General features: G+C 45.4%; 1 protein-coding gene across 1 annotated transcript in view; it reads left to right on the top strand.

Moving 5' to 3' along the window:
- WDR70 (WD repeat domain 70) overlaps window positions 1-21,711 on the top strand; it is a 140,173-nt gene extending 118,462 nt beyond the window's left edge. The window contains exons 15-18 of the mRNA XM_075267604.1: window positions 2,508-2,587; window positions 7,425-7,541; window positions 18,888-19,050; window positions 21,525-21,711. Of these exons, the coding sequence (XP_075123705.1) occupies window positions 2,508-2,587; window positions 7,425-7,541; window positions 18,888-19,050; window positions 21,525-21,612 (448 nt within the window). The 3' untranslated portion in view covers window positions 21,613-21,711. The remainder of the gene's footprint in view (window positions 1-2,507; window positions 2,588-7,424; window positions 7,542-18,887; window positions 19,051-21,524) is intronic.
- Window positions 21,712-25,940: the final 4,229 nt, after the last annotated feature.

Here is a 25,940-nt window from a genome sequence, read left to right as displayed (position 1 = left end):
TGTACGAAGAGACCATCCCCTCCTCCTTCCACTCACTGTGAAGACGTCTTGCTTTTTAATGGAGTCTATGGAGGGGAGCGGTATCGCTCATTCACCGCCGCAGCATCATTCACATCTGTAGGCCTTTTGGAGATCACCATCGAGGAAGTCCCATTGAAGTGAATATGGTTGCGGCTATTCCGTTCACTTGGGACACTTGTGACCCCCATTCTTGAGATAACTAGGGGTGTCAGAGTTTGGATTCCCCTGGCAGTCGAGCACTTTATTCCCTGTCCAATCTAGACTATGCTCTGTGAGCTCAACAGCCCGGACTCCAGACTGATACATTGTAACAAACTAACAGAGAGATTTGTGCAGCTGCTGCTGATGTATCCAATCTAGACAATGCTCTGTGAGCTCAACAGCCAGGACTCTGAACTGACACATTGTAGCAAACTAGTACATAACTAGTCCTGCTCTTAACTAGTGGAATTATATCCAGTCTAGACAATTCTCTGTGAGCTCAACGGCCTGGACTCCACACTGATACATTGTAGCCAACTGAAACAAACCTAGTCCTGCTCTCAGTTGATACATTGTATCCAGTCGAGACAATGCTCTATGAGCTCAACAGCCAGGACTCTGGACTGACACATTGTAGCAAAATAGTACATAACTAGTCCTGCTCTTAATTAGTGGAATTGATACATTGTGACAAACTAGCTGATGCTGTTGTGCTGCTCTCACAGAGCATTGTCTAGACTTGATCAACTAGAACTAGCTGCTACACCCATTGATACATTGTAGCAAAGTAAGAGAACCATTTGTGCATCTGCTTTACTTTTGGATCAGCCCCAAAACTTTGATCCTGAGCTCTAGTTGGTCATTAACCCTTTATCTCATAGCGATCATCCCCTCTAATATCCGTCACTTGTCCCCATCAGACAGCCCCTGTCATAGTGACCACTCATTTGGTGACTCATTGGCTTTCATAGTGACCGAGGATGAAGTCGCGTTTCACGGGGTCGCGCCCCAGGGTCACTATTTGTCATGTAGCCCATAAAAAGAGCAAGGACCATATAAAGGACCGGCATTATGAGTTTTATGACCTTCGGAGCTGCACATCTGCTTCCCTTCATCCTGGATCACGGGAGGAGGCCATAAAGCCGTACCTGTTGTATCGCCCCCGGAGGTCACGGCGATGTCTAATAATTTAGTGAATATTTTCAATCATTTATGGCCGCTGTCTGTTCTATTGGTCGGGGTAATGTCTTCTGTCTTGTGTTATTTGCTGTTTCGGGGGCTATTTTATGGGGCAGTAAAAGGCCTCTTATGACTGTGTATGGGGGACGCAGAGCTGCAGAATGTTAATGTTTGCAGAGCGTTTTCCCATCAAGTGGAAGACGGTTGGCGATAATACTCGCGCTCGCCAATTACTGCACCGCCAACCAGAAAATTGAGTTACCCAGCCAGCTGTGGTGGAAGAAAATATCCCATACGTTCGATAAGACCGCGCTTGCAGGCTCATGTGTGTGTAGTGCACATTTTGACAGTCACTATCCATTGGGTTTCGGGATGTGTTTAACGTTTCGCCAAAGGAAGACTTAAAGGGGTTATCTGGGACTTGTGCTTAGGATAGGTCATCGGGGGAATCTGACATCCGGGACCCCAGCTGATCAGCAGTGATGCTTCCACTTAACATGCTTAGTGACATTGCTTTCATTGATCGGGTGGCCCGATCTCTGCTCAGTCCCATTCTAGGGATTGAACTGAGCTGCAATACCAAGCTCAGCCACTGTACAATGCATGGCGCTGTGCCGCAGCTCACCACCGAATTCTGCAACTTCTTCAAAATGCTGATCAGTGGCGGTGCTCGGTATCCGATCCCTGCTGATCTTCAGTTGATCCTTAAAGGATAGGTCAGCAATAATTAAGCATGGAAAACTTTTTTATGGGGGATACAACATATCCCGTCTCCAAATATATTTTTGCAAATGGGACCCCCACCAATCTCGAGAACAGAGCTCCCTTGTACCCCTGGTCTTCATGGAGTAATAGTTGTATAGGTACCCCGCTGACAGTCCCATTGAGAAGTATGAAGCAGGGTTTGGTGAATTTCCTTTCTTTTAACCCACCCCTAGTCCTTGTGTTTCCAAGCTTGACTTTAATATATCTTCATAGAAGTCAGTACTTGAGAATCCATTTCTTGAAACAGAGCTGCCTGGGTATGTTAAAATTCTGGCTACCTAGAGTCACCACAAGAGGGAGCTCAGGAGCTACTTTATACTGTATTCTAATAGTTTGCTCTTGAGCTCCCCCTAGTGGTGGCTGCAAGTAGTCTGAACCTTTTTGAACCTCTCTGCAGAGAGTTTGGCTCTCTGTATCAGGCCGCAGCGCTATAATGGTATATCACAAATTGAATGAACCCTGATTGTGCTATTTAGATTGAAAACGCAAAATGGAGGTGAAGACTATTCACTTTAACCCATTACACCCCCTCTTAACTTGTCACCTTTCCTTTCACATAGGGGAGCAAAGTTATGTGTGGTGAAGACGAAACGAAAAGCTCGGCAAGCGGAGACCCTTACCCAGGATTACATCATTACCCGTACGTGAATACCATGTGACGTAGAATCCACGAGTGGGGTTATTGTCTGTGACAAAATCTAGGAGGAGGGAACAATGACAAGGGACTGGGTGAGGTCAAATGGGGCATGTGCGGGGAGACGTACAGTTATAATGCACGGGGGCACTAAGGAAGCTTTGCTATATGTTACAAAGAGAAGGGAACGATTAGTGTATGGGGGCACCAAGAGACTGGATGGGGTCAAATGGGGCAAGTTTAAAGGTTTGTCGTAACATGTAGCGATGTAAATTAGGGTGACCATGGGGTCTTGGCATAATATGGCTTATTCTGAGGTTGTCCATCCCAGACCTCTCCTTGCCCCTCTCTGTAGTAAGCTGAGCCACGTCTGCCCTTTTTCTCCGTTACATGTTTTCGTTCCTGATCTTCCCTGTAAGTAGAACCAGGTGGCCGGGACCCTCCAAGTCAGAGCACCATTAAGTTAAACGAAATCCAGAAGTCTTTGCCGCTCCCAGACCTGGTTGGGACTCATGCGGGACGTGGAGTAGCTTGCAGCACTAAACCCATTACCTGGAAATCTAATAATGTCGAAACGCGGGGAACTTCCTGCTGTGCAATATACAGTTCTCATCGGTAATGCCCGGCCGCGTTGGACGTCCATTGAGGGCACCGGAGAATTATTACATTTCCTCCATTTTTCTTCCTCCATTTCATCCCTGACCATAAGGTTAGAGGCTTGCAACCCGAGCCGCCCCATCCGCCGCCCACCTTTCTTTTTCCTTTTTATTGCAATTTAATATGGCCGCTAAGCGGCGGCGCGCAGCGGCTTGGCAGGATACGGTAAATGCAAATTGGCAGAAGTGGTGCCAGAGTTGTAACATATGCTGACTCACAGATCAGACAAAACATAGAACAGAGACCACCCGGCCCTTTTCTAGGAAATGTCAGGGCATGGCCTATGCTGAGCCCCATGAAATGAAGGTTTTAATGCGGGAGTCTATGCTTAAAGGGATCGTCTGCTCGGACTCCCAAAATAATCTGATCGAAGGCTGTCCTTTTACTGAGATCTGAGTGTTCTGTTTCCCTGCAGTGCCCCCACAGGAGAAATGGAGTATTACACTGTTCTCCAGATATCAGTGGGCTGTTCATGATATCCATGGACATGTTGGGTCCTCCAGACAAGGAGACTCTCTTTGCGGCTCTCTCGACTCTGGCTAATAAATGGAGGTCCTGCATAGTAGACTTACCGCTAGCATCATGACTCCTCCGTGCAGATCAGGGTCTAATAGAAACAAGCAAAGTAAGGGCCCAGTTTGTTTCTAACCTTTCAGTTCAAGCAATATTGCCATATAGTGCTCAAGATAATGCTCCTATATACAGCCCAAATAATACTGCCATGATATCATATGCAACCTACCACGAAAATGCTGCCATATACATCCACAATAATACTGCCAATATAATTCTGCGATATACAGAACAAATAATATTGCCATTTACTGCCAAGAACATACTGCCATATACAGTTCAAATAATACTGTCAAAAATACTGCCACCTAAAGCCCAAATAATACTGCCTATACTGCTCAAGGAAAGACTGCCCTATACAACTCAAAGATACCACAATTTACTGCCAAGGCAATGGTGCCATGTACTACCAAAATCTTACCACTAAATGCTGCAAAGATAATGTTGCCATATATAACCCAAATAATACCACCCTATACTGCCAAGATAACACAGTATACAACCCAAAATTGCACAATCTACTGCCAAGATAATGGTGCCATATACAACTCAAAAACTACCATTTAATGCCAAGATAATGCTGCCTTATACAACCAAAAGAATACCGCTATGTATTACCAAGATCGCAAAATACCACATTTTACCTCCATATAAGCCACAATAATATACCTAAATTTTGCCAAGAGAGTTCTGCCATATACAGCCTAAATACTACTGCCATACACTGCTAAGGTACCACTGCCATATACATAATGCTTCCGTAGAGGGCCCAAATAATATGCATTATCCGAATAATAGTTCCATACCAAAGATAAGTCCCAGGATTGATAATACCACCTGATCACACCAATCAATAATACTCCAGACATTTTAGTTTGCCACTAGGGGGTCTAGTAAATTGGGGCCCTGGGAAATTGCCCAGTTTTCCATGCCAAAAAATAGGCCCTGGCAGTATGGCCATCTTCCATAGAGGGCGCTGTTTCTATTCTGGTTCCAAAAGAACTGTAGCCGCCACGGAACAGTGGGTCCACGGTGTCGTCAGGGAATTAGAGGGCGGGGCTTAGGTAGCTCACGTATCGTCCACCTTTAATTTTTTTTTTTGGCAAGTGATGATTTATTTATTTTTTTTCTCAACAGACGAGAGCCATAACTTGAACTAAATCTTTTCCCAGGGTCCGTATATCCCGTTTCCTCATTAAATCCTGTTATTAGGTTTCGCATCTGCTCCGGCCCAATCCAAAAAATGTAATTGAAAAATTGCAGAACATTAAATTTAATAGTCGTTACTGTGCGGAGAGGCCAAAGATAAAACGTGAGAGCTATGAAATGATATTGGCCTGGTCTTCGGGATGTTTTTGGATTCTAATTTTGTATTCTTCAGATCCTACAAAAAAAAACTTCCGTAAACAAGTTCTCCTGTAGTTTCTCTTGTGTCTATTTTAAAGGGGTTTTTTTAAAAAAAATTTTTTTATATAGATACAGATCACACTAGGCTAGAAATAAAAAGAAGTAGGATTCCCCTCACTGATCCCCTGCCGCTCCCATTCTGACTCCGGCTGGTCTCCATTTCCTGGTTCCTCAGCCAATCAGTGGCAGCAGTGGTGACCCCGCCTCCTCTACTCATTGGCTGAGTAGAACTTCCTGTGTGTCAAAAGAAACCAGGAAGTAGAGACCAGCCGGGAACCTATGAAGTGACGTTAAAGGGAATCTGTTTGGTGGGGATAGCTTTTTTAAAAACAAAAAAAAATTAACCCATTCTATTCATATATATATATATATATATATATAAAAAAAAAAAAAAACACCGTCGAACAAGCCCTTTGGATTTAACCACCATATACCTAGATTAAACGTGTGATCACTGGAGGACTGACCTCTAATACCCCTATTAACTATGAGAACAGGGGCCTGAGTGCCCCATGTGGATGGAGCGTATGGGACTACAGGGGATTGGAAGTACCATAAAAGTGATCCCTGGTTGAAGATGCACTCCAGCAGTCCATTCACAAACTTGGGGCCACTTGAGGACCTCCATTCTCCTGAACGCTAAGGTTCTCAGTGGTCTGATCTTGATATTGCAAAAAAAAAAAAAAAAACTTTTTGGTATCAAAATTCTCTAGAAACGAGAAGGGCCCCATAGTGCAGAGTAAACAGGGCTCTCTTTATGATGCCATGTCTGGATACTCAGAGCAGAAGAACCTGGTGTTTGTCTTCTCCTCCATCTTCTCTTCTTGACCCAGATGTTTAGCCCACATAGTACCACTATATAGTGCTCAGATAAGAGGCAGCATCCAAAGAATTCCAAAAATTTCCAACCACCACAGTATACCACTGGGGTTGAGCCAGTCTTGAGATTTCAGGATCGATTCTAAAATTCGATTTCCGATCATTTTCCAGCCGATCACGATCATGAAATTTGCTCGATCGCCGATCGGAAGCCGATCTTTTCCGATCCCGATCGCCCAACCCTAGTCAATGCTTCTCTATGGGAAAGTCACTTTTAGGGTTGAGTCAATCTTGAGATTTCAAAATCTGATTTCCGATCATTTTCCAGCTGATCGTGATCGTGAAATTTGCTCGATCGACGATCGAGATCCGTTCTTTCCCGATCCCGATGGCTCAACCCTAATCAATGCTTCTCTATGGGAAAAGTCACTTTTAGGGTTGAGGCGATCTTGAGATTTCAAAATCTGATTTCTGATCATTTTCCGGCTCATCATGATCGTGAAATTTGCCCAATCACCGATCAGGATCTGATGTTTCCCGATCCTGATCGCTCAACCCTAGTCATTGCTTCTCTATGGGAAAAGTCACTTTTAGGGTTGAGCCAATCTTGAGATTTCAAAATCTGATTTCCGATCCTTTTCCAGCCGATCGCGATCGTGAAATTTGCTCGATCACCGATCGGGAGCCGATCTTTCCCGATCGCTCAGCCCTAGTCATTGCTTCTCTATAGGAAAAGTCACTTTTAGGGTTGAGCCAATTTTGAGATTTCAAAATCTGATTTCCGATCATTTTCCAGCCGATCATGATCATGAAATTTGCTCGATCGCCGATCGGGAGCCGATCTTTTCTGATCCCGATCGCTCAACCCTATATACAACTTTAGCCTGTCCATGCGGTCAACCTAGTAAATGGATAGCCTTGGCAATCTCCCGTTGAACCAGACCATGAAAACCTCCCTGCCCATAAGGAGTCTGTCTGAAGAGGAGAACGTGAGGACCAGAGGCAGTTCTGTAATTTTTTTGTGGAAATGTTTTCCTAATGTTCTCTCCTGGGGGCTGGCGGCTCTGTGACTCCTCAGCTCAGTGACACGCTGATGTTGTGCAGTTTTTGGCCCGCCGTCTTCTACTAGGCCGGGGAAATCCTTCCTAGGGAACATTGTTTCCACAGCCAGCAGAAGATTTTTTTGTTTCTGTAGGGAATCCAGATTGATTTGGCAGGATGGCTCTTTTACAGTAGGTAAATGTAAGGCATGTCTCACTTCTGTTCCACCGTGTTCTCGACGAAAGGTCAGCGAATATATTTTCTGCACCGTCTCCGACGTTCTGTATACAAATAGGGAGAGATTGTTCCCAGTTGCGAGTAAAGTCTTGTCTTTTTCTCCAAACAGCACACGCTCTTCCCATGTTCCGAGAACCTCGACAAAGGAGTACAAGGAAACAGCTCGAGAAGGATCGTCTGGACCCGTTAAAGTCGCACAAACCGGAGCCCCCTGTGGCCGGGCCAGGTAACTGTCGTCTCCTCACTAATGTCACAAGTACATAGCTTTGCCCTGTTTTTATAGTGTCTCTGATGACTTGACTGTGTCCCAGAAGCCTCTCCTTCTTCTCACTGTCCTCTGGGTGGTTGTAAGACAAGTGTCTGCAGCAGAAGCCTCCCCCCCAGCTCCTCCTTAATAAGATCCACCTCCTCTCACTAGCTGCCAGTCAAGGGATGAAGGTGAACATAGTTGTATCCTTTATTTCGAGGACTAGGGTTTCCTTAAAGGGATTGTCACCAGAATCCAACATATGAAGAGAGCCCAATAGATAGATAGGTTAAGGTCACCTGAATCGAATGGTGTTTTCCCCTCGTGAATCGGAGCCTCCATTGCCGAGATATTGCCATTTTTGTCCATATGCAAATGAGCTGCTTTGAACAATGGCGGCACCGCGGTGCTCATTTGCATATTGAATAATGGCCAATATCTCGGCAATGGAGGCACCGATTCGCGAGGGGAAAACGCCATTGGATTCAGGTGACCCTAAGCTATCTATCTGTTCTAGGTTCCTGTGTTCGCTTCTGCTGACACATTCCCTTTAAGTATATGAACGGCTTAGCCCTGACTCCCATTAAACTATGATTTCTGTGTGCAGTTTTGTTACTGTGCACAGCTATGGAAGATTTAGCTGAGTTTTTGTGGGATCTGTGTACGGTATATCCTGGATGTGACCTAAACGATGACTTGGGCCTGATAACAAGGCTCCTTTGTATGGCCTCATTGCTGGAGGCAGAAGGGCTGGACCATGACAAGTCACCGGAAATGGCAGCACAGGATAGAGTGGTCAGCGCTGTATACAGTGACACTGTCTGCCTCTATATAGTAACCACCCCTGCAGTCTCCAAACTTAGTGCTATTGCGGGTGTATGTGAATGATAGGAAGATGACGGAGAAGTGATCATCACCCGTGAGTAAGGATTACATGTACAGGCTCGGAGACGCAGCGTGACTCAGCCATTAAAGAGACATTGAAGGGAAATTGGAAATTTTATAAATCTGGATTAAAAATAGGGAGGGGAAGTGTAACCCAAAGACTGGGCCCTGGATGGGTGCGGAGATATAACAAGTCACTATACATATGGCAGGGTAACTAGATACAGGATTGGGATAGTGGATTAAACTGTATCCCTGATATCTTACATCTTATGGTATGGAAATAATACACACAGTGATGTCACAGTACAGGGATAATACACACAGTGATGTCACAGTACAGGATAATACACACAGTGATGTCACAGTACAGGGATAATACACACAGTGATGTCACAGTACAGGGATAATACACACAGTGATGTCACAGTACAGATATAATACACACAGTGATGTCACAGTATAGAGATAATACACACAGTGATGTCACAGTACAGGGATAATACACACAGTGATGTCACAGTACAGAGATAATACACACAGTGATGTCACAGTACAGGATAATACACACAGTGATGTCACAGTACAGAGATAATACACACAGTGATGTCACAGTACAGGATAATACACACAGTCATGTCACAGTACAGGTATAATACACACAGTGATGTCACAGTACAGAGATAATACACAGTGATGTCACAGTACAGGGATAATACACACAGTGATGTCACAGTACAGGATAATACACACAGTGATGTCACAGTACAGAGATAATACACACAGTGATGTCACAGTACAGGGATAATACAGTGATGTCACAGTACAGGGATAATACACACAGAGATGTCACAGTACAGGGATAATACACACAGTGATGTCACAGTACAGGGATAATACACACAGTGATGTCACAGTACAGAGATAATACACACAGTGATGTCACAGTACAGGGATAATACACACAGTGATGTCACAGTACAGGGATAATACACACAGAGATGTCACAGTACAGGGATAATACACACAGTGATGTCACAGTACAGGATAATACACACAGTGATGTCACAGTACAGGGATAATACACACAGTGATGTCACAGTACAGAGATAATACACACAGTGATGTCACAGTACAGGGATAATACACACAGTGATGTCACAGTACAGGGATAATACACACAGTGATGTCACAGTACAGGGATAATACACACAGTGATGTCACAGTACAGGATAATACACACAGTGATGTCACAGTACAGGTATAATACACACAGTGATGTCACAGTACAGGGATAATACACACAGTGATGTCACAGTATAGAGATAATACACACAGTGATGTCACAGTACAGAGATAATACACACAGTGATGTCACAGTACAGAGATAATACACACAGTGATGTCACAGTACAGAGATAATACACACAGTGATGTCACAGTACAGGGATAATACACACAGTGATGTCACAGTACAGAGATAATACACCCAGTGATGTCACAGTACAGGATAATACACACAGTGATGTCACAGTACAGGATAATACACACAGTGATGTCACAGTACAGGGATAATACACACAGTGATGTCACAGTACAGGGATAATACACACAGTGATGTCACAGTACAGGATAATACACACAGTGATGTCACAGTACAGGTATAATACACACAGTGATGTCACAGTACAGGGATAATACACACAGTGATGTCACAGTATAGAGATAATACACACAGTGATGTCACAGTACAGGATAATACACACAGTGATGTCACAGTACAGAGATAATACACACAGTGATGTCACAGTACAGAGATAATACACACAGTGATGTCACAGTACAGAGATAATACACACAGTGATGTCACAGTACAGGGATAATACACACAGTGATGTCACAGTACAGAGATAATACACACAGTGATGTCACAGTACAGGGATAATACACACAGTGATGTCACAGTACAGAGATAATACACACAGTGATGTCACAGTACAGGATAATACACACAGTGATGTCACAGTACAGGATAATACACACAGTGATGTCACAGTACAGGGATAATACACACAGTGATGTCACAGTACAGAGATAATACACACAGTGATGTCACAGTACAGGATAATACACACAGTGATGTCACAGTACAGGGATAATACACACAGTGATGTCACAGTACAGGGATAATACACACAGTGATGTCACAGTACAGGATAATACACACAGTGATGTCACAGTACAGGATAATACACACAGTGATGTCACAGTACAGGGATAATACACACAGTGATGTCACAGTACAGGGATAATACACACAGTGATGTCACAGTATAGAGATAATACACACAGTGATGTCACAGTACAGGATAATACACACAGTGATGTCACAGTACAGGATAATACACACAGTGATGTCACAGTACAGGATAATACACACAGTGATGTCACAGTACAGGATAATACACACAGTGATGTCACAGTACAGAGATAATACACACAGTGATGTCACAGTACAGGATAATACACACAGTGATGTCACAGTACAGGTATAATACACACAGTGATGTCACAGTACAGGATAATACACACAGTGATGTCACAGTACAGGATAATACACACAGTGATGTCACAGTACAGGATAATACACACAGTGATGTCACAGTACAGAGATAATACACACAGTGATGTCACAGTACAGGATAATACACACAGTGATGTCACAGTACAGGATAATACACACAGTGATGTCACAGTACAGGATAATACACACAGTGATGTCACAGTACAGGATAATACACACAGTGATGTCACAGTACAGGTATAATACACACAGTGATGTCACAGTACAGGATAATACACACAGTGATGTCACAGTACAGGATAATACACACAGTGATGTCACAGTACAGAGATAATACACACAGTGATGTCACAGTACAGAGATAATACACACAGTGATGTCACAGTACAGAGATAATACACACAGTGATGTCACAGTACAGAGATAATACACACAGTGATGTCACAGTACAGAGATAATACACACAGTGATGTCACAGTACAGGGATAATACACACAGTGATGTCACAGTACAGAGATAATACACACAGTGATGTCACAGTACAGGGATAATACACACAGTGATGTCACAGTACAGGATAATACACACAGTGATGTCACAGTACAGGGATAATACACACAGTGATGTCACAGTACAGGATAATACACACAGTGATGTCACAGTACAGAGATAATACACACAGTGATGTCAGTACAGGATAATACACACAGTGATGTCACAGTACAGGATAATACACACAGTGATGTCACAGTACAGAGATAATACACACAGTGATGTCACAGTACAGGGATAATACACACAGTGATGTCACAGTACAGAGATAATACACACAGTGATGTCACAGTACAGGATAATACACACAGTGATGTCACAGTACAGGATAATACACACAGTGATGTCACAGTACAGAGATAATACACACAGTGATGTCACAGTACAGGGATAATACACACAGTGATGTCACAGTAATGTTGTCAGCATTGTTTCTATGTGCAGAATTTTCGGAATAATTTTGGGCAGCTTCCTCTTTGGTCTCGGGCAGGGCAGGCGTCTCCTTGTAGTCTTCTGGTCCTGCTGGTTCTCAGATCCCACCATGTACCTGCTGCTTTGTGCCCTGTTTGTATTATCCAGGCTTCTGGACTATTTTGCAGCAGCAGTGCCGGTTTCTTCTCGAGGTGTGCATATTCTTACATTTTGGTATGTTTTCTTTAGTTTGTCCTGTTAGACTATTTCCCAAATGAATAATTCTCCCCCAGCAGCCTTGTCAGATTGCAAATACAAAGTAAATGTTTCTTTGACTTACAAATCCAAGCTTGCAGTGTGTGGCGCAGCCTCTCCCTCATTTACATGGTGATGCTATTTACTTTGGAGATTTGCTTACATCAATAGATATTCTTGTTTGAGCTCAGAACAATTGCAGCGAGCGAGTCGTGCATGAAGTGAATCCCCGCAGTCAGTGCCGATATTAGGACCCTGCAATTTCGCTCGCACAGTTAAAGAGGAAATTTCAACAACTCAAGCTTGTTTCACCCTGTAATAGACATTCCTCCACTGATTCTGGCACAGTTGGAATTTTTTCTCTAGCCCACACCATTCCTGAGCAATCACTTCTGTTCGTTTTGGGCTGGATATGTGAACTAGACTCTCTAACGGCAAGTGGGTGGTGTGAGATAAGAGCAGGCAAGGGGGCATGACACAGCTCCAGTCAGAGGTGCACAGTGTCAGGCAAGAGTGGGCACAGGGTCTTGGTTCTGAGCTCTGACACTGTCCACCCCTGAGTCACGTCCCACTTGCCTCCTTCTGCCTGACACCACCCACTTGCTATTAGGGAGTCTAGTTCACTTACCAGGCACTAAAACTAACTATAATGATTACTCGGCAACAGTGGGGGCTAGAAAGAAAATTCCAACTGCGCCAGAATCGGTGGATCGGAGCCTATTAAATGGTGAAGTGGGTGCAGATAGTTATAGGATCTTTTTAATGGGATCATTTTGTCCTACGTCATAACCCCAGTGTTTGGTAGGGCACCTGCATACTTTGTTTGCATTGGCAGCAGCCCAATGTTTGCACAAACGGATCTTTTTTTTTGAGTATGCAAATTTACTGGCAAGTGCTTGGGGTTGGCAATCTTTTTCGGTCTTGCCTGGCCTTGGCAGTGCCCATTGACCTAGTACCCAGCACAACAAAGTGACAGTGCTGACTACAAAGTCCTATTTGTATCCGTCCGTACCTTGTGACCATGCCTCGCACCTGTACAGCTCAGGTGTCTTGCGGTTTAGCAGATCTGGGCATTCAGGGGTTAAGCGTCTGAATTATTTTAAGATTTGGGTAACTTAGCAAATAATGAATAATCGCCCTAAGAGCCGCGATTCGCGGCCGAGCACTTCTGCATCACTTGCACTTTCTAATTTGGTATCCAGGTTGCCGCCTCCTGTTTTACCGCGGGTTGTGTAAACTCTTTTTCAGCCTGGAGATGAAGTTGGCGCTGCTGACAGTTTCCATCCATTTTATGTAGATATTAAATATAAAATCTCAGATTTACGAGATAATTTGTGGAAACTGTTAACAAGCTGCTGTTGTCGGATCCGTTCTTTACCCTTTCTCTTTGTGTGTCTCTCCTTTAGTGCATGGCATGGGCAGGTAGTGCACTATATAGCAACGAAAATGTCTTTTCACCACTTCTGTACTGTTAAGCCGCAGTACCACAAACAACCTCTAGAAAAGAGTGGCGCTGTTTCTGCAAAAACAGAAAGGATGTTTTTCTAATAAACCCTTTTATAGTCTCTCTCTGTCCTCTCTGTATACTCTGTCCTGGAGGACCCGGCTCGCCCCTGTACACGGTCTACACATTTTCTAGTTGTGACCTCCTTGACTTTAAAACCTTTTTTACATTTTTGATAAATGTCTGATCTCTTCCACAGACTAATAAAGTTTTGTAATGAATTATTGTTCTTTTGAAACTTTGGAAGAACTGTAATTCTTCATTTCACCTGCGGGAGTGCTGTGGCGTAATTGAAAGATGCTTTCTGATCACTAGGGGTTTAAGAAGGGGGATGGGAAACATCACTTTATCATGGCTGACCCTAATAGTGTCCACATAGACGACCCCCTTTAAGTAGACGAGGAGCTTTGTGCCGTCCTCTCGGCCCTGGCACTGCCCTTGTCCCCCCGGGCACTCCCGGAATATCTGCTTGTAATTTGGTGTGTTACTCTACATAATGTAACCTGAGAAATGGTGGTGAAAGGTGCATTGACATAAAGCAGGACGACAACATATATTACATATGGGCTAAGGTCATGGTAAACAGACACAACCTGCCCCCTGTCTGCTTCTGTGCGGAGGCCTGGTATTTATACTGATATATGGCAGCGTGCACGGGACAGATGGGAAGGTGATATATATATATACACAGTGTGTGTGTGTATATATATATATATATATATATATATATATATGTGCTGTATATGTACTCTGTATCATTATACTTCTACCTGCAAGGCCAAAAAGCAGCAGCCCATGGAGGGCGCTGGAATAAAAGCTCTTGTGCACCAGGTGGGCCGCTTTATGTCTGTGTAGCATCAGTCCTTAGCGGAGGCCTAGACCGGGAGCCTCCAAACCGGGACCCTACTGCTCCTGTGCAACTACAACTCTCAACATACTTGACTAGCAAGTGCAATGGGAAGAATATGCAAATCCGCCTTCCATGATGTAATTAGGAAGACAGTTGCTGCCTCATTGTTGCAAACCAATAGAGGGCGCTCACTGGAATGTGCAAGCCTGTCTTAAGACAGGATTCCAGTGAAATAACCCAATAATGGCTGCTCCCTTTAGCCTCATGCCCGACCTTCCAAGAGGCCTTTGTTTAGCAATGACGCTGGGATTATTACCAGGTTATAGTCTCTCAATCGAGGACAGCTGTTTCGATCTGGTTGGATCTCATCAGCCCGATGTAGAGAGGACTATAACCTGGTAGAGGTGAGAGGCTTAGACAGGGTTCGGGGGATATTGTCACTCCTTAGGGAGAGACCACCATATAGGTGTGTGGAGACTTGTTAAGCCTTTAGCACTCCACTTTGCAAGGAACTATGGGAAGAATATGCAAATCCGCCTTCCATGATGTAATTAGGAAGACAGTTGCTGCCTCATTGTTGCAAACCAATAGAGGGCGCTCACTGGAATGTGCAAGCCTGTCTTAAGACAGGATTCCAGTGAAATAAAAGGGAGCAGCCATTATTGGGTTATTTCACTGGAATCCTGTCTTAAGACAGGCTTGCACATTCCAGTGAGCGCCCTCTATTGGTTTGCAACAATGAGGCAGCAACTGTCTTCCTAATTACATCATGGAAGGCGGATTTGCATATTCTTCCCATAGTTCCTTGCAAAGTGGAGTGCTAAAGGCTTAACAAGTCTCCACACACCTATATGGTGGTCTCTCCCTAAGGAGTAGCAAGTGCAAGTGATACAAAATAATTCTCCAGTATACAGTATATAGTGTGACCGCTCTTACAGTATACAGCTCTATAGTGTGACCGCTCTTACAGTATACAGCTCTATAGTGTGACCGCTCTTACAGTATATAGTGTGACCGCTCTTACAGTATACAGCTATAGTGTGACCGCTCTTACAGTATACAGCTCTATAGTGTGACCGCTCTTACAGTATACAGCTCTATAGTGTGACCGCTCTTACAGTATATAGTGTGACCGCTCTTACAGTATACAGCTATAGTGTGACCGCTCTTACAGTATACAGCTATAGTGTGACCGCTCTTACAGTATACAGCTCTATAGTGTGACCGCTCTTACAGTATACAGCTATAGTGTGACCGCTCTTACAGTATACAGCTCTATAGTGTGACTGCTCTTACAGTATACAGCTCTATAGTGTGACCGCTCTTACAGTATACAGCTCTATAGTGTGACCACTCCTACAGTATACAGCTCTATAGTGTGACCGCTCTTACAGTATACAGTATATAGTGTGACCGCTCTTACAGTATACAGTATATAGTGTGACCGCTCTTACAGTATACAGTATATAGTGTGACCGCTCTTACAGTATACAGCTCTATAGTGTGACCGCTCTTACAGTATATAGTGTGACCGCTCTTACAGTATACAGCTATAGTGTGACCGCTCTTACAGTATACAGCTCTATAGTGTGACCGCTCTTACAGTATACAGCTCTATAGTGTGACCGCTCTTACAGTATACAGCTCTATAGTGTGGCCGCTCTTACAGTATACAGCTCTATAGTGTGACCGCTCTTACAGTATACAGCTCTATAGTGTGACCGCTCTTACAGTATATAGTGTGACCGCTCTTACAGTATACAGCTATAGTGTGACCGCTCTTACAGTATACAGCTCTATAGTGTGACCGCTCTTACAGTATACAGCTCTATAGTGTGACCGCTATACATTATACTGCCCCTACACTGTATTTTCCCCCACACATTGCACTTGTACTATGTCCCTCTTGTATGCACCATGTTGTCCGTTGTCCTGCTCCTCAGACAGTCCGTTCACCTTGTTCTCCGCCTTAGAATACAGTGTTTGTAATATGTCTGACCCCCTGAGTTCCTCCATGTCTCCTGCACGTCATGGGCCGGGCGACCACAGAGGTCACGTCATGTGACCCTTCCCCCGACACGGCTGTGGTCTACTACAATGCCGGGCAGAAGTCTGCGCCTTCCAGTGTCACCGTCCTCGCCAATGTCAACTTTTTGAGACAGTCGGACACGATCTCAGCGATGATTCCGACTTGTTTTCGAGGTTCTGGACAAAACCCGATTATTCGCCAGTTTTGATGACTTATTGTGTCAGGATATAACGGTGGCCACAACTATGAGGTCCCGGCCGGTATCTCGCGGCGGCTTTCTCTTCTGGGAATTGGCCAATTTTAAGATAATTTTTTTTGACATTTGTGGTTAGGGAAACATGAATTATGCAATTCAGTGCGGGCGGCCATGCTGAGTGTGGGAGAAGTGCTTGCCCTACCAAAACAGATACGTAATTCTAGATCTGCAAGACTCTTTGATGCCAAGTGCCAATGTGTCATAGAGGAAGCAAGTGTTCAGAAGAATGCCGTAATAGAGATGTCTGTAATTACTGGGCTATGAATAGCCCGGCCCGCTGCTCGCTCACTGCGACGTTGTAGAGGCCTGGAGCCTGATATTTCTCCTCATTATGGCAGGGGTCCAACCCAAAGCACATTATAGGCAGAGACCCTTCTCCGGTACAGGTACATCTGCCTTTTAAGGCTACAGATCTCTTATACTGATGGGGCCAGGTTATCGCGTCACAAGACTTCTCTTGCGCTGCACCCCGTCTCTAGAGCTTATGGAGTCTGACCGATAGTCAGGGGTCCTCGCTCTTGTAGGGGATGGATCTGTATCCTGTAGAGCGTAAGCTCTTATGGGCAGGGTCCTCTCTCCTGTAGAGTGTAAGCTCTTATGGGCAGGGTCCTCTCTCCTGTACAGTGTAAGCTCTTATGGGCAGGGTCCTCTCTCCTGTAGAGTGTAAGCTCTTATGGGCAGGGTCCTCTCTCCTGTAGAGTGTAAGCTCTTATGGGCAGGGTCCTCTCTCCTGTAGAGTGTAAGCTCTTATGGGCAGGGACCTCTCTCCTGTAGAGTGTAAGCTCTTATGGGCAGGGTCCTCTCTCCTGTAGAGTGTAAGCTCTTATGGGCAGGGTCCTCTCTCCTGTACAGTGTAAGCTCTTATGGGCAGGGTCCTCCCTTCTGTACAGTGTAAGCTCTTATGGGCAGGGTCCTCTCTCCTGTAGAGTGTAAGCTATTATGGGCAGGGTCCTCTCTCCTGTACAGTGTAAGCTCTTATGGGCAGGGTCCTCTCTCCTGTAGAGTGTAAGCTCTTATGGGCAGGGTCCTCTCTCCTGTAGAGTGTAAGCTCTTATGGGCAGGGTCCTCTCTCCTGTAGAGTGTAAGCTCTTATGGGCAGGGACCTCTCTCCTGTAGAGTGTAAGCTCTTATGGGCAGGGTCCTCTCTCCTGTAGAGTGTAAGCTCTTATGGGCAGGGTCCTCTCTCCTGTACAGTGTAAGCTCTTATGGGCAGGGTCCTCCCTTCTGTACAGTGTAAGCTCTTATGGGCAGGGTCCTCTCTCCTGTAGAGTGTAAGCTCTTATGGGCAGGGTCCTCTCTTCTGTAGAGTGTAAAGCTCTTATGGGCAGAGTCCTCTCTCCTGTAGAGTGTAAGCTCTTATGGGCAGGGTCCTCTCTCATGTACAGTGTAGGCTCTTATGGGCAGGGTCCTCTCTCCTGTACAGTGTAAGCTCTTATGGGCAGGGTCCTCTCTCATGTACAGTGTAGGCTCTTATGGGCAGGGTCCTCTCTCCTGTAGAATGTAAGCTCTTATGGGCAGGGTCCTCTCTCCTGTACAGTGTAGGCTCTTATGGGCAGGGTCCTCTCTCCTGTACAGTGTAGGCTCTTATGGGCAGGGTCCTCTCTCCTGTACAGTGTAAGCTCTTATGGGCAGGGTCCTCTCTCCTGTAGAGTGTAAGCTCTTATGGGCAGGGTCCTCCCTTCTGTACAGTGTAAGCTCTTATGGGCAGGGTCCTCTCTCCTGTACAGTATAAGCTCTTATGGGCAGGGTCCTCTCTCCTGTACAGTATAAGCTCTTATGGGCAGGGTCCTCTCTCCTGTAGATTATAAGCTCTTATGGGCAGGGTCTTCTCTCCTATAGAGTGTAAGCTCTTATGGTCAGGGACATCTCTCCTGTAGAGTGTAAGCTCTTATGGTCAGGGTCGTCTCTCCTGTAGAATAGATGTGGAAGATACAGATATGCCAGTAGATTTTTATTGCTATTTTTGATCTGACCTAATGCCTATATTTCCTTCTCACAGGTCGCGGTGGGCGTGTGGGCACCCATGGAGGTACCTTGTCATCTTTCATCGTGAAAAACATCGCCCTGGATAAGACGGATGACAGTAATCCACGAGAAGCTATTCTACGTCACGCAAAGGATGCAGCAGACAACCCGTACTGGGTGGCACCAGCGTATTCCACGTACGTAAAACATATCTGTGCCGATTCCAGACTACATTCCAGCTACACTAACGATTTTTAATGGTCCACCATACTACGTCTGAATGGGTTCGCCATAGGCAGCCATGTTGGTTTAGGTAGCCTCCAACTTTGTCACTGCAAAAGGTCCAGATCCGGGCAAGGTTGGGTTATGAGGATGACCCTGTGATCATATCACAACTGTCCGTGTAGCCCTCAATCTGTGGGGTCAAACCTGCAACTTCCACCCCATAAAATAATGTAAATTGTATATAAAATGTCACGCTCTGTCGTTCGATTCGGTAGCCACCTAGATGTATTTCTCAAAAGCCCTTGTGGTGTCTGCACGTCTCAGCACATGTAGGGTTAACCCCGGCCGCTGATGTAGAACTGATGGGCATTTATCGAGCCACATTTGCCATGTCTGACAATAGCTGTCAGGTTCACATGCATCCAGCCATTGTTCATCCCGCCTGACAAGCGTCCACATAAATATATGTATCTGCTGCAGTGTAAGCTAATAGCGGCCATCGCCCCCACCCTGTCCACTTCAAGGCCCAGCTCTCTTACCCCCCTGGCTACGGCTCTATACAGAAGCCTGTAATGCTATCGGCCCACGTGTGGGACGGCGGCCCTCCCGGGATCAGTGTCTATTAAATCTTTCATGACAGTAACATTGCAGGTGTCATGGAGGTAACCGGATACGGAGAGGATGAAGTTCATGGGATGGACCTGTTACCAAATTACCTTTGTGTCCTTGCTTCTGGGATGGAGGGGAGGGGGGTGCATGTCTCAAAACTATGAGGGGTGTGACAAATGAGATGAGCCCCTATGGGTATGTGCACGTGTTTGTATGCATAGAGTATATATTTACGTGTGTTATAGTATATATACAAGTATATGCATACACACGTGTATATAGAGCATACGTGTGTATACTTTTCTGTGTCTGTTGCTATCTTGCCTTACCTAGCCCCCCGTGCCCGTACCCGTGCCCAATAGATAAGACATTGGCCCTGTCCATATAGGTGTGTAGGATGAACACCCCCAGACTTCCTCATTAACCTTACGTCCTGCCCCCCCAATAATACTAAGGAGCCATCTATAGGGGCCCTTTCCCCTCGGCTGGCCATGAAATGTCTCATTTATCCCTGGCTCACGGCGGCTTTCTGATGCGTCACAGTCCTGATCTCTATCTTGTTCTGGACTCGGTATCTGTTCATACAGCGAGGGCTCAGATGTCACGACTGGGATGGATTTTCTGCTTTTTTCCATGTTAAATCGTTGGCTCTGGGACTCAGGAACCGCAGTTTATCCTTCTGTAATTGACCCGCGACACGCTGTGATTCCTGATCTTAGTCTCAGCCGTATCTGCTCTGATTCACTGGGGATGCACAAGGATGGCGGTGTCCGAGAGTATTGTCATGGCCCTTCATCCTCAGGCACGGTGGGGGACCCTGAGGTTGGATGGTATATGATATCCCAGCTCTTTTCATCCTTCAATAGGCACCGCTCCACCGATTCCGGCACAGTTGGAATTTTTTCTCTAGCCCCCACCATTCCCGAGCAGGCGGCATGGTTAATTTTGGTGCCTGAAATGTTTACTAGACAAGTGGGTGGTGTCAGGTATGGGGGCGTGACTCAGAGCTTTGACACTATCCAACTCTAATTGGAGCCCTGATTCATGCCCCTTGTAGGGAGTCTAGTTAGGATATCAGACACCAAAACTAACTATACTGATTCCGGCATAGTTGGAATTTTTTCTCTAGCCCGCACCGTTCCCAAGCAGGCAGCATGGTTAATTTTGGTGCCTGATATGTTTATTAGACAAGTGGGTGGTGTCAGGTATGGGGGCGTGACTCAGAGCTTTGACACTATCCAACTCTAATTGGAGCCCTGATTCATGCCCCTTGCCTGATACCACCCACTTGAATGTAGGGAGTCTAGTTAGGATATCAGACACCAAAACTAACTGTACTGATTCCGTCATAGTTGGATTTTTTTCTCTAGGCCCCACCATTCCTGAGCAATCAGTGTAGTTAGTTTTTTTTGTATCTGATATGTAAACTTGACTCCCTAATGTCAAGTAGGTGCGCTAACACTGTTCAACCTCTGCTTGTAGCTCTTAGTCACACCCTTTTGCCTGCTTCGTCCTGACTCCACCCACTTGACATTAGGGAGTTTAGTTAGGTTATCAGGCACCAAAACTAACGGTGGGGGCTATACAAAAAATTACAACTGTGCCTGAATCAGTGGTGGAGATGACGAAAGTTAACCCTTTAAGCAGCAGATTTTACTTTTTGCATTGTAAAGATTGAAATCTCCAGTCTGCAGCCTAAACTAATGCTTACAGAGCCTGCTGATGCATACAGAACTGTAGTGGATACAATGAATACTCCGTATTCCATCGCTCCTGTTATAAACTATATCTGCCGTTCTCTGACTTCACTTTCCCTTATCGCCTCCATGTGTTGCAGGACGCAGCCCGAGGCCGTTTTTGCCGAGGTGGATTCTGAAGAAGACGAACCAGACAATGAACCAGAGTGGAAAAAACGGAAAATCTGATGAAAACGACATAAAAAGTGATGAGGCCGTGGCCGTGTGGTGTCTGTATTTTAGTACAAAAGTTTTTTATATATAAATAAAGTGAGTGCAAGTGAGTGAGAGCGGAGTCGGGGGATTACTTATCAATGGGCAGGACTCTAAGAGGCTAAATCTAGAAAGAAAGCGGGTTAGGACTTACCTTGTCCTCATCTCCTTCCCAAGCAGGAGATTTCTGCCGCAGCAAGCTTCTTCCCAGCCCTGTCCTCCTGGTTCCGTAACTTTGTAGCAGAGACGATCGATACACAGCACGCCCGCTGATCAGCACAGCACACTGTCACCTCCATTGTATATCAGGCAAAACGCCTTACATTTGCTTGTGCCTGTTGCACCACTAAACTGGGCTGATGTGAGCTGCAGTACCAGGCACAGCCAGATGTACAGTATGGCGCTGTGCCGGAGTACAGTGAAGGAGACTCAGTGTCTACTGGAGTCAGATAATGATGTTCTATCACCTAGGCAATGCTCCCCACTCCAGAGATGTCCTCTTCTTTCTGCCATGGGTCTCCTTTGCTGTTGATATCGAACTATCAGCAAAACGTGAAAACACACGGCCAAGAAGTACTTATTAAAGGGGAACTCGCACCTATCCTCCTCACCTGCAGTTATGCCTCTGCCCTTTGCCTTCAATTGTTCCCATGTGTTTTGACTCTGACCTCGGCCTTGTTCCTGGATCCCTCCCTTGGATTGTTCACCTGGTTCCTGTTGTTCTACTCCTAGTCGCTCTGCTCTGCTCCTATCTTTATCTCCTGGCTTTTTTGCAACCTGGTGATGACATTTTGCTACCGTATCATCAGCACTGCTGCCACCAAGCATTGACTCTTCCGGGATAATAATGTGGGAATCCCACTGAGAAAGTCCTTACCCCCTTGAGGGTCAGAAATAGGGGGACTCCTTAGATTCTCTACCCCAATCCTATTATGTGTACTGTAGTCATTTTAGGCTTTACATGCTAATAGTTGCTTTAGTGACCCATAGGATATACGTTCTATATACAGTATATACTCTGGATTGTATAGACGTTACCAATGCATCTGCAGGAACCCCTCTCACGTTTTTGCCCTCTTAATCTTGCTGCTCTTCTTGTCAGTCTTGGAAAACTTCCTCTACTTCACTTTCTCCCTGGACAGGACCTTCCGTCACCCCCCCAAATATTCTCTGTTTGTTCCATTCCTATGACTACGATACGTTGCAGCTTCTTACAATTAGACATAATGGTCGCCAATCAAGATTGCTGAAATATCTGAGTAATATCTCCAGCTGGGAGTGAAAAATATCTTATACAAAGGTATAGCAGCGGCCCAGTTCCCTGCAAGGATACGAGGGTAGGACATACCCAGACATCTAAGCACCCGGGTGCACCGCGGATCAGGTGTCTGGTTACAGTATGCATGTGTGGCCACTCTGAGCATGCATGTGTATGGGGTCAGAGCCTCCATCTTTTATTCTGTTTTTTGGGTCATAATGGCAGCCAACGACAGATCGCATGGGACCCCATTGACTATAATGGGATCCGTCGGGGACCCGTTGTTTCCAAAAAAAAAGTCCTACTTGCAGGATTACTACGTCCAGATTCCGCTCCGGACAGACACCAGTTCAGATGTGAACGTAGCCTTATATATATGGCGTCGGTAATTTCTTGACATTGCAAAGTGCCTTGATATGGAAAATAAACCACCAGCCTCAATGTCAGAAAGGGGCAGCTAAAGCACCAAGATCCCACCAAGCAGCATCCCACATCTGGCTTAATGGACTCCCTACAAATATGAAGGGGGGGACCCATATTTTCCTGCAAATATATTTAAAAGACATAGGACTGAGTTGCACTACCACACACCCCCTGTGGACAGGGGTGGCGCTGTTTCATATCAGCCATGTTTTTCTAATCTTTACTTCTCGTGTCAGCGGCAGATGTCACCCGCGCTCTCCCCGGATCTGCCAGCGTTGTTGTTATCCCGTCAGATTAGATGCAGAACTATGCAAACAAGTTCCAGACCTTCTGTCATCTTCGATTTGTCCAATGGTGTCCATAAACGATCGTTCTGCGGCAGCAAATAATCCAATAACAGACAATAAAAGTGACGTTTAGCATCTGCTGCGAGGCCTCCTGTAGTGGGCGCTGCTGCCCAGGGACAGCTCTCTCTGATGGCCGTGTCTAACATCTGTAGCTTCTTCCATTCATGTGCTTCCTCTATACATAAACATGAGGACCGGGTCTGGTGTCCTGCACATTAAAGAACCAGCAGATCTGTTACTGAATGGCTTCCCCTTCCTTTGTCCACTGTGATAACTTACCGATTCCCGTCTTCATAACAGTGGAGCTTTGCTTTTCCGATACAGAGCACCAAATCCCCTGCATAGACAAAGCATTAGATATGATGATGACCTGTTTTCCTGCAGCCACCTCTAGGGGGAGCTCTGGAGTAGAAATGATAATATTGACTTTAGTGTATGCACAGTATGCTCGTGAGCTCCTCCTAGTGGTGGCTGCAGGAAACCAGAATTGTGTAATTTAGCTTTATGGCTATATAGGAGACCCTGTACTTTCACAAGGTAAGGACTTTACTACATTCTCGTGATTTTCTATTACTTTTAAGTTTTTTTCAAAATTTAGAGCAATCTTGGGGGCAACTTGGTTAGTTAGGCATTCTCGCCTATCCTTGATACTCCATTGTCCGGGTCTTCCGTTCCTGGACTCGCCATGCTGGAAGCGGAGAGCACCGGTGACATCACTGCCATACTCCATCGATTCCTTACTGGCGACCACTAAGGTCACTGATTGTTCTCAGTGCCACGTGAGCCTCTCCACTTCCCACGTGGCAAGTTTCGGTGCGTGGAGGTAAAGGGATCAGGACTAGTAGTGTCCGTGGTTATTGGTACTAGGGTAGTATTCCAATCAAGTCTATGGAACAACGCTACAATACCGATGTCCACCACTAAAGTGGCGGTAAGTGAGCGGCGCTGTGACCTGCATCTAAATCATTCTGAACTCCGTGCTTCAGGAAACGGCTGATCTGCTGGGATCCCAACAGTATGACCCCCAGCGACCTGAAATTGATGACCCATTAGGAGAAGTGGACATCAGGAAGGGTTATCACCAGAAGAACATTCTGCATACAATAGAGGAGGAGATCAGATGGGCCTAAAACCAATACTGGTGCCAGGAGTAGAACCACAGGTACCAGGCGGCAAAGGCATGGGCACCAAACCGGAAAAAGGTCTAGATAAGGGACAAGCAAGAATCAGAATCAAGACCTCAAGGATCAAGAAAGGATAAGGCAGTATTCTAGGCACTCTCCTTACTTGTAGGAACACCGCCTATCAGTCTGGGGGGCAACGCTGCAATACCAAAATCCACCACAACTAAAACTACATTGAGTTAGTAGTGTCCAGCAAGTAAACAATACCAAGAACTGTGCATGCTATGGAAACAGCTGATCTGCAGGGATCCTGACAATTGGATCTCTATGATCTAAAATTGATAGGACATGAATTTCATAAAGGTGGAGAACACCTTTAACCTCACAAGATGGCGTGGACCTCAGGAAGGGTCATCGCCAGAGGGACAGTCAGGATATGACAGGCCAAAGGATCAGATGGGACTGAGAGTCAGCCAGGAGTAGAACAACAGGTACCAGGCGTAAAATTCAAAGGGCAAGACATTGGCAATAAACTGGAAAATGTCAAGATAAAGGACAAACCAGAACCAGGATCAAAATCTGGAGGAACGAGAACTAGTTACAGGTATCTTGCTAGATGGTCGCTGTACTAGTAGTAGCAGTGGTTATCATTACCGGAGCAGTACCCCATTCAAGTCTATGGGACAATGCAGTCCCGATATCCACCACTACAAAGATTACGACCAGTGAACAGCTCAGTGTCCGGCTGCCCCCATGTTTCTTGGCATGGTTCACATCTTGAACTTTTGGGATCCTACGATCTAAAATTGATGGCCTAATAAGGATAGGACATGAGTTTCGTAAAAGTGGATAACTCCATTAACTCTACAAGATGGTGTCAACGTCAAGATGGGTCATCACCAGATGGACAGTCAGGACACGGAAGGCCAAAGGATCAGAGAGGACTGTGAACAATATTGGAACCAAGGGTCTGAGATGGGAGTAGAATTGTGGGTACAAGGTGGGTGAGACATGGGCACTAAACTGAGAAAAGGGTCAAGATCCAGGGACAAACAAGAATCAGGATCGAATCCTCAAGGAACTAGGAACAGGTAAGAACCTCAATCAGCAGGCAACATGCTAGACATTGGAGCCAACTAGTCCGCCATGTCT

This window comes from Leptodactylus fuscus, chromosome 1, assembly GCF_031893055.1.
Source record: "Leptodactylus fuscus isolate aLepFus1 chromosome 1, aLepFus1.hap2, whole genome shotgun sequence".
NCBI classification, from domain to species: domain Eukaryota; kingdom Metazoa; phylum Chordata; class Amphibia; order Anura; family Leptodactylidae; genus Leptodactylus; species Leptodactylus fuscus.
This window is presented reverse-complemented; position numbering and strand designations above follow the sequence as displayed.